Source organism: Strongylocentrotus purpuratus, unplaced genomic scaffold (genome assembly GCF_000002235.5).
Source record: "Strongylocentrotus purpuratus isolate Spur 01 unplaced genomic scaffold, Spur_5.0 spur5_scaffold_2, whole genome shotgun sequence".
NCBI lineage: Eukaryota > Metazoa > Echinodermata > Echinoidea > Camarodonta > Strongylocentrotidae > Strongylocentrotus > Strongylocentrotus purpuratus.
The window spans coordinates 6,027,669-6,043,468 of NW_022145605.1; the positions used below are offsets into that span (position 1 = coordinate 6,027,669).

Consider the following 15,800-nt stretch of genomic DNA (forward strand, 5'->3'; position numbering starts at 1 on the left):
GACATTATTAAACATATATATCAAAATTTATAGCTTGCGACATGGTTTAGACTATTTTCTACCATTCATATATGAAGCATTATGCATAACAATGTAATATGGGGCCTACTTAAATCATGGTACACATTCAGTTGAACTTGAACGTGTTGGGAAACCTGAGACGCTTTGATCGGAAACCATTGACTATTATAACAACAATATAATACCCATCATTCACGCAAACGAGTACGATACGAGTGAACTTGATGCTTGTGCGACTACTACTAGTATCAGGCTTACATGTAGACAGATTATAGTAGGCATATTTTATTTCCGAAACCATTTTGAAAGAGTTTTGCGGAAGCGTTATACAGATCGACGTATCTTGCACCTATACATGTATATATTAGTATACTCTGTTTCGGTAAGTCTGTTTCTTGAGGAGAATAAAGATAATGCTTATTTATAATGCCCCCTGACAGACTAGGCTTTGAGTTATAGGGGTTCCTCGGTGCAGTCGAATCGTTGAAAATAATTAGGTATAAATGAGGTTTCTGTAAGCCAAGTTTAGACACGTTTCATGATTTGACAGGGAATATTTTGATGTAAACAGTAGGTCATGATGTGATACTAAAATAATCCGAGAGTCATGAACATTTCAGAAGAAAACAATTTTCATACTTAATTTTAAAATCCTTCGTTTAACCCTAGCTCCCTCTCTCTGTCCTCTAACCCTCCCTTTGTCTAGCTCTCTCTTTCTCTTTCTCTCTCCATCCTTTTAGTATCTCTCTCTCTCTCTCTCTCTCTCTCTCTCATTCTCTCTCCTTCTCTCCCCCGCTCTCTCTGTATAATTACCCCTTTAATTCTCTCTAAGTAGATCATATTCTTAGACAGTATTCTTTAAGAATGATCACATTCGCATGATTTTAAGCAATAGATGTATTTGATTTGAAAATGATGCATGATAACTCATGGTTCAGAGAGACAGGCACAATAAGTCCCCTCCATTTCAAGGGGGGGGAGTCGACCTCTAGCTCGAGCCCTTGAGAACTTTTCGCCACGTTGTTCAATATATATTTTAATTAATTCCTATATAAATTACATGTACTTTCTTTCTGGTAAACTCTTAGAATTTTTTTTCTTCATAAATTCAGTACCCTTTCAACGGAGAAAGCCTTTTGTAAACCATCAAAGATTAAAGCATTTTGATCTATACATTGTCAAAACATGCAGGTTATGAAGGCATTATAGTTATAATCATCGGTGATTTTATTTATCTTTCTTTCATAACACACATTACAAATATGACATGAATATAACAAATGAACAGAATCTGGCGTAACAATAGAAAGATGAGTTGACCTTGCTTGAAAGCAAGCTTGTGGATTTAAGGTCCCTCTTGAGTAGCTTATGAGTATGTCCTAAAAGAACAAACTCGTCAGATAAGAATAATGGGTACATTTAAATGCTTACAAACTAAACTAACTTAACAACTGAGAAAATATAAACATAAATAAGTATAATAAAATCTACTGACTACTAAATAATGGCTATAAACAAGAGGAAACAGGAATATACTATACAAGCAACATCACAGACAAAAACTAAACAAGACAGACAGATGATATGATTTATCAGGGGGAAATGGTAAAATATGTGGTGATGATAATTAATTTTGTTTTAATATGATACATCTCATCGAATCATTCTCCCAATACAATTCGAAGAGAGAATGCAAGGGCGCCAGCTGTATTTCACGGTAGTTGTTAGATATTGTATGTATTATTTTTTTAATTTCCAGGTCAAACGAGCGTGGTAAAAAAAAACCATTTTCCTCTTTTGCCGATTGTCTTTTATTACAACTTTCATCCCATAAGTTTATTCAGTGGCATAGCCAGGACCTTTCTTTTTGTTGGATGAGGGGGGGGGGAGTTGCAGGACAAAAAAGTGGAGGAGCTTTATCATGTTATTATTGTATAACTCACTGTATACTTATTGTTATTTTTATGTTTGTGGACCCCTTCGAAAATCAGCTGTGCTGAAAGGGCCATCCACCCTATGAGAGGAAATAAATAAATAAAAATTAAATAAATAAAATGTGAACCGAGGGCCTGATTTCTATGGGAAACATGCAAAACAAACAAAAACGTTATTATGCACTTCTTTCTTTCTCGCTTTTTCCGTCCTTCTTTATTTATTCTTCTTTCTGTAAAGTTATATCCTTGTAATGTGTTTTAAAAAATTAAAATTAAAAAATTAGAAAAATCCAAGCAAAACTACGATCTGCTTCCAATCAACCCGACACTTTTTTACTATACAAATTAAAAAACAATATTTTTTGTACTGTTGTGCTCTATACAATGTGCCCCATCACTACCATCATCAAGACATCAGTGGACTCATGTAGCCCGACACCCAGAGGCATATCTATACGGGGCATGGGGAGGTACGTCCTTTTATCCCCTCACCAAAGAATAGCGAAAAGAGAAGAGAATAGAAAGGAAGAGAATAGAGAGGGAGAGAGACAGGGACAGAGGAAGAGAGGGAGAAAGAGAGAGAGAGAGAGAAAGAGAGAGAGAGAAAGAAAGAGAGGGCAGGGGGAGGAGAAAGGGGGGGTAACGTGAAAAGAAGTTGTTATTAAAGACCCCCCCCCACACACACACACACACACACACACACACTTTCACCACGAGATACTAGCCTCGCTCTCTCGCCTTTCATTTACCGAGTAAGCTCAGAGCGCCCCCACCCCTCCCCAACCATATTACACCACCAGCACCACCATCGTGCCCCCTCAAAATGATGGTCCCATGCTACGCAACTGTTGATCACACTCATGGTTCCATGTACAGTAATATTATATTCAAGTCATGTATGATATTACTATCTCCATGCGATGTCCAGCATGAATTGTGTTGACTGTTGTGTGTCCCCCCTGCGATTCTCCACAGTCGTGACAGTGAATGCAGTCTGTCAAATCGAGACGTTGAAAGTGATGAGTAAACGGGAAGGGGGCGGGGAGACCCTAGGTACCCCTCTCTATCACCCCTGCACGTAAACCTGCATCACGTGGGGATATTATTACAAACTGACCCGGATGAGCAGAGGAGTTAGCTTGATATATTCATATACATTTATCCATAATATCAAAGAAGCCAAGATATTTATTCGTTACGATGATTGGTCTAATCGTTTTGAAAGATACACGTAGGTATCAACATTCTTGTACGTTTTCTCACAATGTCAGAGCACCTCACTTTCAATTGTTTGATCAAAATATATATGGGCAAGTATTTTCATATTCTGTTAATCTTAAATGAATAGTCATGTTGAATTGCATCATAATAATGTGATTATTAGTTTTACCAGGGGCATGTCTCTGGTTTTACAAAAATGTCTTGCAGATGTTAAAAATAAATTTAAAAAAGGAGGAGCGAACAAGAACAAGAAAAGATCAATGATGGTGATATGGAGGATAAGGGGGAGGAGGAAGAAAAAATAAATAAATTAGTCATGATGTTGCCTTCAGATGATACAATGAGATAATAATGATATGGTTACTGTAATAGTTCTTATTATGCAGCTAGTCAAGGCGAAAGCAAACATAATACTAATTCATTTAGACAAATAGAATCGCTGTCTTGCTTGCAAGAGTTCAGTTTCCCTAGAATATTGGAAAATTCCAACTTTTTTGTAATACATTTTTTTCCAACTGATTTTCGTTATTATACACTTAATATTGTGTCCTTTATTGTGGAGCAGTGGTTCATTCACTGGACTCTCAATCCAATGGTTGAGGATTCGAATCACAGCACGGCACTTACATCCTTTGGCAAGACATGAATCCACATTTGCCACTCTCCACCCAGGTGTAAATTGGTACCTGGCATTTCTTGGAGTAATAATCACTGTGGAAGAACAGCTGTATGAAATGCTGATGAGGCACCCCTGGGTTAACACAATTATCATTATTATCATAAATATTACTATTATTATTATCATTATTAATAATATTATTATTATTATTATTGTTATTATTATTATCATCATTTTTATCGTTATTATTGTCTTATCCAGTTTCAAAATATATTTCAGTAACGAGATCTATACTCAATTTAAAATCGTAAAAACGCTATGTAAAATACAGACATTTACTATATAGTGAAAGTGGAGTGAACGTTACTACATTGTACTTCATGAGTCATCTCGTCACCATTTTGATTTATGCATCACATGGACCATGTAAAAAAATCACGTGGAATTTGATCAGTGGATAATTTCCTATACATTTTCAACCTTGACTTACGAAAATAGAAGTTGAGCCCCCTCTTTTGATTTTGTAGCTCGGGGCACCCCGGTGTTCATATCACATGAATCCAATGTTTAGAAATGCCCCTGTCATTATCATCAATATCATTGATATAATAATCACGAGCCGTCGAAGTTGAACGAAAATAGCTCCGAGAGTGGGGCTTTGTCGTGGGAAAGTTGATGGATTGGAATCTTCTTTTTATTGGCCTAAATGATTTTGACATGAAGTGATGTTAAACAACTGTGACATACTGATTTTGTAGAGAGTTGGAAAGATTGATTACTGCTCTCGAATACGAATTTTCAAGTTGACGTGCAGTCTCACTCTCTGTTCTTTCGCCATCAGTATAATGGTGCAGTGCAGGCCTTTATTTCCACATTTATTAACGTGCCTTGTAAAATTAATTCGCGAAACTTTGAATCAAACCTAGTTCTTAGTAATGAGCCTAGACTCGGTCGTAACCCTCGGGTCTCTCCTCCTGGTATAAGATTTGATTGGGATGGGCAGGTGTACCATTACACCGGGGTTTCCCCCTTTTTTTTTGCCGCGATCATAGTTCAGTGGGTTCTTAACATCCACTCGAGGCCAACATTTAACGTCCTATCCGAGAGACGGGGTGTTTTATTTTTTCTGTAAGCTGGCCTGCGACTATGGAGCAGGGGCGGCGTACGCACGAAATCACATAATGTACACGTTTCGGTTTAATAAATTTTGGAGTGGACTTATTAGGCTATTATTATTATTATTATTATTATTATTACTATTATTACATAATGATCAATCAAGGTATAGCCCATTCTTTGCGAATAAAACACTTAACAAAATCGTTCTCATAGAATGAAGCTTTTACAAGGTGTGTCTGACAAACAACCGATACCGTATTACCAAGTAGAAATGTCAATGAGTGATTGTCATGCGCTTGACGTATCTAGCATCAGTGGCGAATCCAGCCGGCGGGAAGAGGGGGGGGGGGGGGGGCCCAATCCGTGAGAAAATATTAGTTGCGACTCAGCCACCGGTGAATAAGCGGGGGGGGGGGGGGGGGGGGGGTAGGAGGAACTTTTTTTTGGTCCAATTTTTCAGGAATTTTTTGGGGCCGACTCAGTCAGCCGGTGAATAAGCGGGGGGGGGGGGGGTGAGACCACTATTTTTGTTTTTTCCACCTAATTCGTGAGAATTTTTTTTTTTTAATTCTTTTTTTGTTGACCCGTCAGCTCCCCCCCCCCCCCCCGTGGATCTGAGCCTGCAGAGGATCCATACGGCGTCAAGGGAGGGGGGTAGCCAAATCTTAATACAAAATTTAGTGCCGACTTAGCCGGCCGGCGAATAAGCGGGGGGGGGGGGCGCTTTTGTTTTTTGTTTTTATAAAGGTTAACTTTACGTTATTATCCTATTTTTTTATCGTTTTGAGGGGCTAGGGGGGGGGCCGGGCCGGAATAATCGCTACGTGGATCCGCCCCTGTCTAGCATTTATATGCACCCCACCCCACCCCCTCTCCCCGTTTGAATGGCTAGATTGTAGTGTAATTTTATCGAGTTTCAGAGCCTAATCCAGACGACAGGAGTTTGAATTGGATCATCATGACTTCGTTCTTCGAGTGCTTCTAATTTTAGTTGAGTGACCCTGGTCAATACGCCTATGACTCTTTATCTCAATCCCGCCTTTTTCTTTCCCTTTTCTTCCCCTTTCGCAGTGTTGCGTTTTCTTTCTTTCTCCCTCTTTCTGACATACCATATACCATGAACATTAGCAACAACAATTATGAATGGCAGATTCGAACAGAAAAATAAACAAGAACCCATCGCCCACCAAATCCAGGTGTTGAAACCTATGCAGGTTAAACCGCCCCCCCCCCCCCCTCCTTTCCCAACTTTTTTCTCACCCCTGGTTTAGCCTGAGGTACTCTTGACCAATCAGAACACAGGATTTGATCGGCTGCGCTCCAGAGTGAGTAAATCGTACGTGGTATGTGAGTCATCGCCAGCGAGAGAGAGAATCCCATCGGGTTGCCGATTCTTGTCCGGGGCCTGCTTGGCGGGAAACGGATCGTTACCTCGTTAAAAAGTATCTAATTTTCTTGTGCGGGTTCGTAATAAACTGACGTAGCAGATCAGATCTGAGCCCTGGCAAGAAGTGTAGAGCACATGGACAGCTTTTGACATTGCCCCCACAAGGCAGACTACAGCAGGCTGCAACTATTCAACCTTTTATTATGCGTTCATGAGTCGGTCGCGTGAGACGTCGCAAGTTCAACCTCGCGTTGTTCAGTGCGATACGAGTTGCCAAGCTATCGACAACTATTTTGAGTGAACTTCATCACAACAGTGTGTTTCTACTAGATGGCCAACCTATGATTTCTCGGAGTGTCGTAGGAAGTTTATATTTCGGACAAGCATAATTTCAGTTGGCAAACATAAGAAAGACACCACGGCTTAAATCTTTTGATGAAACGAATTCCAGTAAAACATCGAAAGACGTAACTTAGCTGGACATTTTACTTCTCATCTGTCGAACTTTGGCTGTAACGTGTTTCGTATGCAGACGTTTTTTACATTTTAAATTTTTACATTGCATGAATTCTCTGAAGGACTTTGAAAGGATTAATCTTCAAGAGCAGGAGTTCATTTCGCACGACAATATTATAGTGGGACGGCGATAAAACTTCGAACTTTCTACAAAGTTTACTTTGAGATTGCAGCTCTGACTGTTATAAACTTATTAAGTTCTCTTTAGTAGAGCTTAGTATTCACCTTTCCTGAGTCGAGATTTGGATGGTACTTCAGAAAGATGATTACTGCTGCTATGACAACCAGGCAGGGTGAGTTTTCAAAATCAATTTAAGATAAAAAAAAAATAATAATAGTTTGAGCTTTTTTTCGACACATCAAAAAATAGGACGCATTGGCGTTAACTATTCATACAAATATATATCATTATAATAATCATGTGTATCTATAGGTTTCTTTTATCATATCAAAAGTTTATACTTATTATACAGACGTATTTATTGAATACAAATACATTTTTCCTTAAAGTTAAACGGGATGCAATGCTCGGTGCGTAATATATTTTCCGCCAAATGTTGCAGTCATTGTATTCACCCATCTAATGTAGCATGTAAACTAACTTGTTCTGTGGCCTATACATTAAAACTCATGATCGCTATTAATTATATACAACATTCATGTTACTCAAAGCTATGTTTCCTTGTGTCTTTCTCAAAACAAACACGTATTCACTGCCTTAACATGCAGAATCAAAGGATCTCCTGTTTATCCATTATAGTTAGATGGCTACAATGTCAATATGAAAACAAAAATAAGGAACCAAATTTTTATCATTGTGTTCAGTACATAAATAACTAATATTACTTTTATTTCCTTGTTCGCTTGGAGATATATTTACATGTATGTTAGGGTATTATCATGCTGTTGTGTATTTATAGCTGGAGCTAAGTTTCTTGTGATCCTTGCACACGAGGCGTCATAATTATGCCTGACGTAAGGCTGCGTCAGTGTCTATTAAGATTTCTTACTATGACGCAACATGAGAGGGCGTCATCGTATCGAAACAATTGCAAAATGCAGAGTGCTCACACTGCGTTGAGTTACTGGCGCATGGACAATTTGCATTGACGGCCGGACTTGATTGACGCAGGTAATAGCGTAATTGAAATGATACCTCTCGTGCTCCTGGCATCATTCTTTTTTTCTTTCTTTATTACATAACTTGGCAATTTCGTGTTCAGACGGTCATTGTGCATGATAGGGATAATGACTAATTAAGTGTCCGTTTTAGCACTGCAATTTCCTATAGACAGCTGTATCCGCATACACATTCAACCAGTGATACTGTTAGTATAACTTATGTATAAGGGGGTCAATACTGCACCCAATCCCTTGACTCTTGTTGAGTAACTTGAAATTTATCACGATTTTGCGCACCTATGCCAAATTAATCAGGAATGACTTTGGCCCTCGTTTGGCAGCGGTTTCATTCGCGTCCAAATGAGGAAATGCGGGGCAGTTTAGTTGGCCTTGTATTTAATGTATGCAGATCTCGGAGGATTGGGGAGGGGCGGGGATAGAGAGAAGAGAGAAGGGGTGTTTTGAGAAAGTAAGAGAAAGATAGAGAGACCGAGAGACAAAATGACAGACATAGACAGACATGGAGAGAGGGGGAGGGGGGCGAAGTATATTAAAAATGGGAGAGACGGATCAGAGAGAAAGAGTAGAAGGACGAGGGAAACGAATAGTAACTGTTCATGATACCATACTTTGCGCATAAAATAATAAAGAACAAAATAGTTTCCCGTTAATATAACTTTGATTACAAAACTTTTCCCCTTTCGCGGTATGAATTGAATTGAAGATGCATGAAAGTCTGATATCAACGCTTTTGTACATTCTCTTCACTTCTTCCATAACGTTCTTAAAAGAAATTAATCACAGGACCGAACATTGAACAAAACAATTTTTTTTTAAAGATCTATTGCACAGAATTTTCCTTGAATCAATTAGTGGACTACGTGATTCATTTTGCCATTCCCAAAAGAGGGTCATTTTTTCTTATCATTTCCATCGCCCTTAAAAGGGGCTTGACCGCAAAGGATGATCACAATATTGATGATTCGTCTGTCAAATCACCATCCTCGGGCTATATCTATTGTAAAAATCAATTAAACTGAGAAATATGACTCGCATATCTCGTATTTCCGGTTTTAGAGGAAATATGGGGATTCAAGATTCAAGATTCAATTGGAATTGTGGAGAACAATACGTAGAATTAAGGAATTTGGCAACAGATGATTTTTAAAAAATCTATCAATGCAATTAAGTATCCTAAGTGATATCTAATTATGATAATGGCAGTTGGGTATCCAGCACAAGGTTGAAGTTGGCTAACGCCCCCCCCCCTCCCTCCTCACCCTCCTCCCCGGTCCCGTTTGAAGGCCAAGGTAAATGCTAGGCACGTCGCTTCCAATATGGTCTATAGCGCCCCTCCCTAATGTGTTTGGGAGGGTTCAGTCCGCCCATGTTCATTAACATTGCTTGATACGCCGCTTAAACATTGTGCTTTCTCAATGAATATGATTTTGATTGTCGTTGCATACACTTCATACATAATATACAAATATCATTGTAAATTTTATACCATTATGCTTGTAAGTTGTCAATGTCATGTTCGTGATACAAAACGTAGCAGATAACATGGCCATTTGAAGAACTCTATCGCAGGTCCGAATGATCAGTACAGGCAACAGCTGCTCCTTAGATTGGCCACTTGCCAAGGTTAAGAAAATGATTGCTTGTTTCAATCATTCCCTTGATCAATGTTACAAGTGTCAGGTTTTATCGGCCTATTGACTAAAATGGCGGTGTTTAGGCCTAGGCCATTTCATGCTCAAGACTATTGGTTAGTTATTACATTGGAGCAAAATGTTGAAACAAAGCATTATTCAAATCCTCTGTTAAGTCCAGGACAAATTCATGAAGTCGTGTTTTCGTGTAATATATTTATGTCCAATTCGTTCACTTGTTTATTCTTTTCCATCGGCACCCGATTCGAATTCTTTGAACTTGTCACAAGAAATATCCTTGAATGATTACCAAGACCTATGATTAGCCAATCATTGTGGACGGTATACAATGCGGATGTCATTATCAAGGAAAATGCAGATACAGAGATGAAATAAATCATTTCGGGCTTGACCTTCAGTAATTATGAAAGTCCTAGAGTCTTTATCATTTCATGAGCAAGAACTAGAGTTGAAGAATTGGTAATATAATCATACTATAACTTTGGATGGTTAACCATCAACTTTGGAAACCTTTAAAAAAATTCTCAATCATAATTATAGCCGAATGCAGCTACATGTCTAATGCAAAATTCAGTATAAAAATAATTTGATAATTAAAAGATAACCAAAATGATGACGTAATTGTTAACTTTGTTGATAATGTATCGCATAAGCCTATATTTCTTTATGCGCTTTTAATCAAGGTCCGATATGAACAGAAAACGGGTCTGAACATCCCTCGTGTGCGTAATCCAATATATAAATATAGCTTCAAGAGTACGGCATTAGCTCTGTCAAACTATAATAATAATTTAAACTGTATACATTCAATGGGAATAAATCGAGAACGATCTAAAGCGGAACAGTGATTCATATGTTACGTCATCAGTGACGAAACAAGGCTGTTTTGATGAATCCTTGTTTTTAATCAATCTAAATCTAAATTACTCATTTTATCAATATTTTGCTATATTTCATTACAGCAATGACGGAACAGATTTGGTTTACGTAAGAGAATTATCTAACAGTATGTGGTACAAATGAATATCAGTAAGATTTCGAGAACGAATTAAAGGTCATTGCTATGAGAAATGACATTAAGCTCTTGGCAAGACATTAATCTGGCCTTGCCACTCCTCACCCATGAGACATAGGAACCTGTAGGGACACAGAAAGTCGTTGTGATTGCCAATATGACACTCGGTGTGCATGCGAATGACCTGACATGCATTTTGAAATGTTATCAAACATGTTATGAAAGCTCACCCGTTCACCGTACGTTTTGGGGTTTCTATAATGTCAGGCCAACGTTAGTTGGAAAAAGAGGAGAATAATGGAAACAAAACTTAAGAGCCAAATTCGCTCCTCTCATTTCTTTGTTAAGATGATTTATTATGCTACTACGGTACTACTCCTAAAAGAAAATTAAAATTTGCGTTGATAGATGAATACGCCTAGTTTTTCATATGTAATTTCAAACAGCTCCCGAAAGATTTATTCCATAGATCAAAAAATTATGATCGACATTAGGAGGAGGAGGAGCACCTTTTACAAGCGACCACTCGTATGTGCTCTCTCAATTTCTTTTAATTTAAGTGTCTTTTTGTGATCTTCGTGATTTAATATTTACACCAGTGGAAGAAGTTTACACCTGGAAGCTACCCTTTTTTTATCGCTTAGAGACATCGGTGGTAGGCGCTTTATAAACACCGTTTTTATTGTTATTAATCATTTATTATTTACCTTGTAAACTTTCTAAAAACTAAAAAAGCCGTAAGAGATTTTCCTTTCGGCACAAACTTTAGCTCCAACACTCGATTGACCTCTGCTGACTACGAGGTCACCATGACTAATCCTGATTGAAAAAATATAAAAAGAAGAAGTATACAGGGGCCAAGGCAACCCCTGGGATGGATTTTCCCTAACTTTGTTAAAAATAAGTTGATTTAAACTGAAAATAGAAGTCAAGTACACGCTTGTTATGACTCACATGCATGAGCCATTGTCTGTATTTATGGAAAGAAATTGTCTGATTTTCAGGTAAGGTCGGTGCGATAACTGATGTAATCATACTTCACGGCAGACCTCGAAATGACGTCTAAAGGGGGCGGGGGGGGGGGGGGAGACAATTGCCTCGGAGGATAAAGAGGTCGGTGTAGCTCAGTGGTTGTAGCGATGGTCTCCCAGGGTTCAAGACTAAATCAGTGTGTGGCCGGGTACTGATCATCAATGATTTTAGAGCGAAGAGGGATTTCGGGTTTGGGCTTTAAGCACTGGTAACGCACATGACATTGTTCTCATCTATTAGGTGGCACGGGGGGGGGGCGGACACCCCTGTCCCATCGGACGGCGAACAAATAGTAAGATTTTTTAAAAGGGGAAAATGGCCTTGCTAATTTGTATTTCATCATCCCGAATGAACGGTGCCCCTCAGCCCCTCAATAATGCCAGAGACCCCCCCCCCCCTCCTTAATGACTTCTACGCCACTGTTCGTGTATCTGTAGCCCATTCCTGACCCGTACACGTCTTCATGATCTTCTGAAGAAAGACGGGGGACCTTCACATGTTCAGAATACCTTATCTGGTGTTGAAATTATGATTGTATGACGTCAGCATGACGTAGACACTTGTCAAGACGGAGCATTGTGTTGAGGCGATAACATTCGTCTGGGGGCAGCCCCCTGCCAAGAAGGAGGGGGAGGCCTTGGAACAGGAGAGAGACACGTGGTGTATCCAGAGTTCATGTTTGCCCTTTTTTCATCAAAATGTTGTAAATGACGAACCGACCGACTTTCTGGTCTGTTTCTTATGCGACCCCGGGTTTGAACCCCAGTCGCGTCTTTCCGTTGGTGAGTTAAAGGTCGGTCCTTATAGATGTAAATAACCAGAAAAGACAACTATGGAATTAATACCATCACACCCATATATTACCTTACCCATCCCAACACATGCACACAAAACCCACACACACACGCTACCTGTAAATAATGTAAAAATACATTAAAGAAAAGGAGAACAAAAAAGATTAAAAAGACCTAAAAAATAATGATTTTGTCTGCCTACATGCTTATGTTGATAATTGATGAATGTTTGCATATTTCTTAACGATGGTATAGGTTGTAACTTGTTTGATGCTCCCACCCCTCCAAAACTATATCCTCCCATCTCATTTTCGATACACTCCATGATACAGCGACCTTTGATTAGGTCAAAACCAAGAAGTGAAATCTTTGGACAGAGATCAGAGGGTATTGGTAACTGGGGATTAGTTACCAGAACAACTGTAGGAGCATTTTGTGTGTGGGTTGCGTGGTTATGTCCAAAATAATCTATTGGTCACATAAAAACAGCCAAATGGTACATGTCATGAAATTTGTTGTCCTTTTCCTAAGAAGTAAATATTTATTGCTTTATGATAATTTGCGGTGGATAATTGATTCTATTGTTGGTAAATCACAAACACAAACGAAATAATGATATCCATATTCACGCGCAAAACAGCATCGCCATTCAACTTTATTTATATGGAAATCTAGCATAAAAATTATATTCTAATTTTAAAAATATTTTCCACACACTAAATATAAAAAGTGGCATATGGAATGAAAGTATGGAAGGTAAACAATTTAGAAATGTATTCTTTTAACTCGTAGCTCGTTGTCCTTAGTACCATTTGAATCTTCATTATTGGAACAAATAAAGACAAAGCAGAGACATGCTATAATCCCTTGGCAATAAGTAAATAATTTCGCTATTTGATTCCGCAATAATTCATTAAAAACGTCTTCGATAATCGTGGGAAATGGAGACGCTTCGAAAGCTCAAATGAACAGAGATAAAGTTCCGAATAAAGAAAAGGACTTGCAAAAGCTTGAAGTCTCCATATACGTCCACAGCCGGACTGATAGTTAGAATGGGCTGTTTGGTTAATACAATATTTCGATACTGCCAACCCAATATTTCTTTAGAAGTATCAAGCAAATATAATGTGTCATGTAAATTATAAGATAGAGGAAATACAGAATCTTCCTCTCGACCCTCTCGATGAGACTCATTATTTATAAAAAAACATGTGGCACAAAAACATACGAACATATTTAGCTCGAGACTACAATATAATGAGCTGCCAGAGAAAGAGATATACATTTCTGTTTGCTTCAGTGTTCGACGTTATAAGTAACACCAGGGTGACTGCAGTAAGCGTGGAAGCGGGAAATTAAATGCCAGACGATCCAAAAATAAAACCTTCTGGAGAATGTACCGCAAGACATTATGCCATCCGGAATAATGTCTTTCTTTTTATTAACGGTTGGCATATTTCCCCCTATTGCAGTTCAGTTTTTGTCACAAGGGGCAATCCGTACAAATATGAAATAATTCCGATCTTGATTTCGGCGAGGGGAGCGTCTTTAAAAGCGGCCTAAAATCCCAGACAAAAATACATCTCCAGGAAATCCACTTTATATAGTTCAGAGGTATCTGCTCCCTGTTGAAAGATCAGATGAACGGATAAATAAGAGATCACTGTAGAAAAGGTTCATGTATAAGTGGCCATCTTGAAAGTGCTTTATTCATGTATCCTTCCGCCAATCGCGGCCTCATTACGCACATCAATGAACTATTGATGTTGTTCATATAGTACCACAACATCCCCCTTCTTTCAATGACAAGTTGATAGTGCTCTCATTAACCAGTTATATCTTCCCTGCTCAATAGGCACTGTACATGACGGAAATTATCCACTAAAACAGTAACACAATTTAGAAATTTCAACAAGAGGAAACATTCCAAACATATTCTTCTTTTCTTTTTTTTTTTCTTTTTTTTGAGAAGCACAGTACTAAAAACTGTTCAACTAAAACTTACAAGTACCTTTCAACAAGAAAAACAAATTTTAGAATGGTAAAATAGTGTCCTCCACTATAACAGGCATATTATGTCGCTGAATCGACATACTTGTATAATGTAATTCAACTTTTTATAATTTACATAACTTTTGCTGGAATAAACTAAAGTGATTCCATATTGCTTTCTGGCAAACAGTTATAAACAACATTTTCCTGTGAAAAAACGTTTTTTATCCCATTTCAATTAGGACTTAGCAATACGACAAATCAGCGTAACAAAACTATAATACCTGGTCATTTGTGTGGAGAGAAGAAATATCATGCACGAGCATGACATACAATTGTTAAATTCGGTTCTGTATACAGAAGAGATTTTCTGTTGAAAGATAGCCAATATTAAGCGTGGCAGTTATATAAAACATTTTGGTTATATACATGTATACTGATTAAGAAATTGAATCACCTGATGTCAAATATGAGGTTTTACTATCATCAATGTAATTCTACCGGGTATGCTAAATCATTAAACAAATAAAGTATAGTTGTTGTTTATCAATCTATTAATCGATGAAGTTTTTATTCTTGATAACGAGATGGGGGATTAACCTTGCGACCATATCGTGTGACATAGGCAAAAGAATCAGAACGAGGGATTGAACCTTCGAAATCCTGTGTTCCTGCGGGTGTTGTGCAGTTGTCACCATCCTCTCTTGGAAGATGCTCTGTCCCTGGTGTGGGTGCTGTTGCCGTCTCTATTTGTATCGGCATCTCTCGCAGATGGGACCTGTTTCTCCTTAACACCCTGCCATTTGGTGTTGTCACTTCATATGATCTTGGTTCTGGGCAAACTCTTGAAACCTCAGCCGGCAGCCATGTATTGTCGTCTGGATGCAAAGTTCTGACTTTCTGGCCGACCTTCAGGAGGGACAGTACCCGACCGGCATGTCTGTCATGGTTGGTCTTCATCACATCCCGCCTTCGCTGGAGCTGGTCGTGGACATCGCTCATCTGTCTGTCATGATCATGGCGACCTGGAAGGGTTGTCTTCATTTGCCTCCCAAACATCATTTCGGCAGGAGATGGCAGGTCCGATTGAGGCGTTGCTCGAAGGTGGAGAAGTGCCTTTTGGACATCTTGTCCTGTCTGTTTGCACTTCTTAATCATCGACTTTATGGTGCGTACCATCCGCTCAGCTAGGCCATTGGAGCGCGGATATCTCGGCGATGAGGTGGTGTGCTTGATGTTCCATGACTCACACATGTCTTTGAAAGCTTTTCCAATGAACTGGGGTCCGTTATCAGATATAACTTCGGAGGGCACTCCCAGGAGGCTGAAGGTTTCTTTCATTACGGTAGCAACTG

General features: G+C 38.8%; 1 protein-coding gene across 1 annotated transcript in view; it reads left to right on the forward strand.

Moving 5' to 3' along the window:
- The first annotated feature begins 6,398 nt into the window (after positions 1 to 6,398).
- The window catches only part of LOC764376 (probable GPI-anchored adhesin-like protein PGA55), a 44,530-nt gene continuing 35,128 nt past the window's right edge, over positions 6,399 to 15,800 (forward strand). Inside the window, exon 1 of the mRNA XM_011678074.2 lies at positions 6,399 to 7,110. Within this exon, the coding sequence (XP_011676376.2) occupies positions 7,080 to 7,110 (31 nt within the window). The 5' untranslated portion in view covers positions 6,399 to 7,079. The remainder of the gene's footprint in view (positions 7,111 to 15,800) is intronic.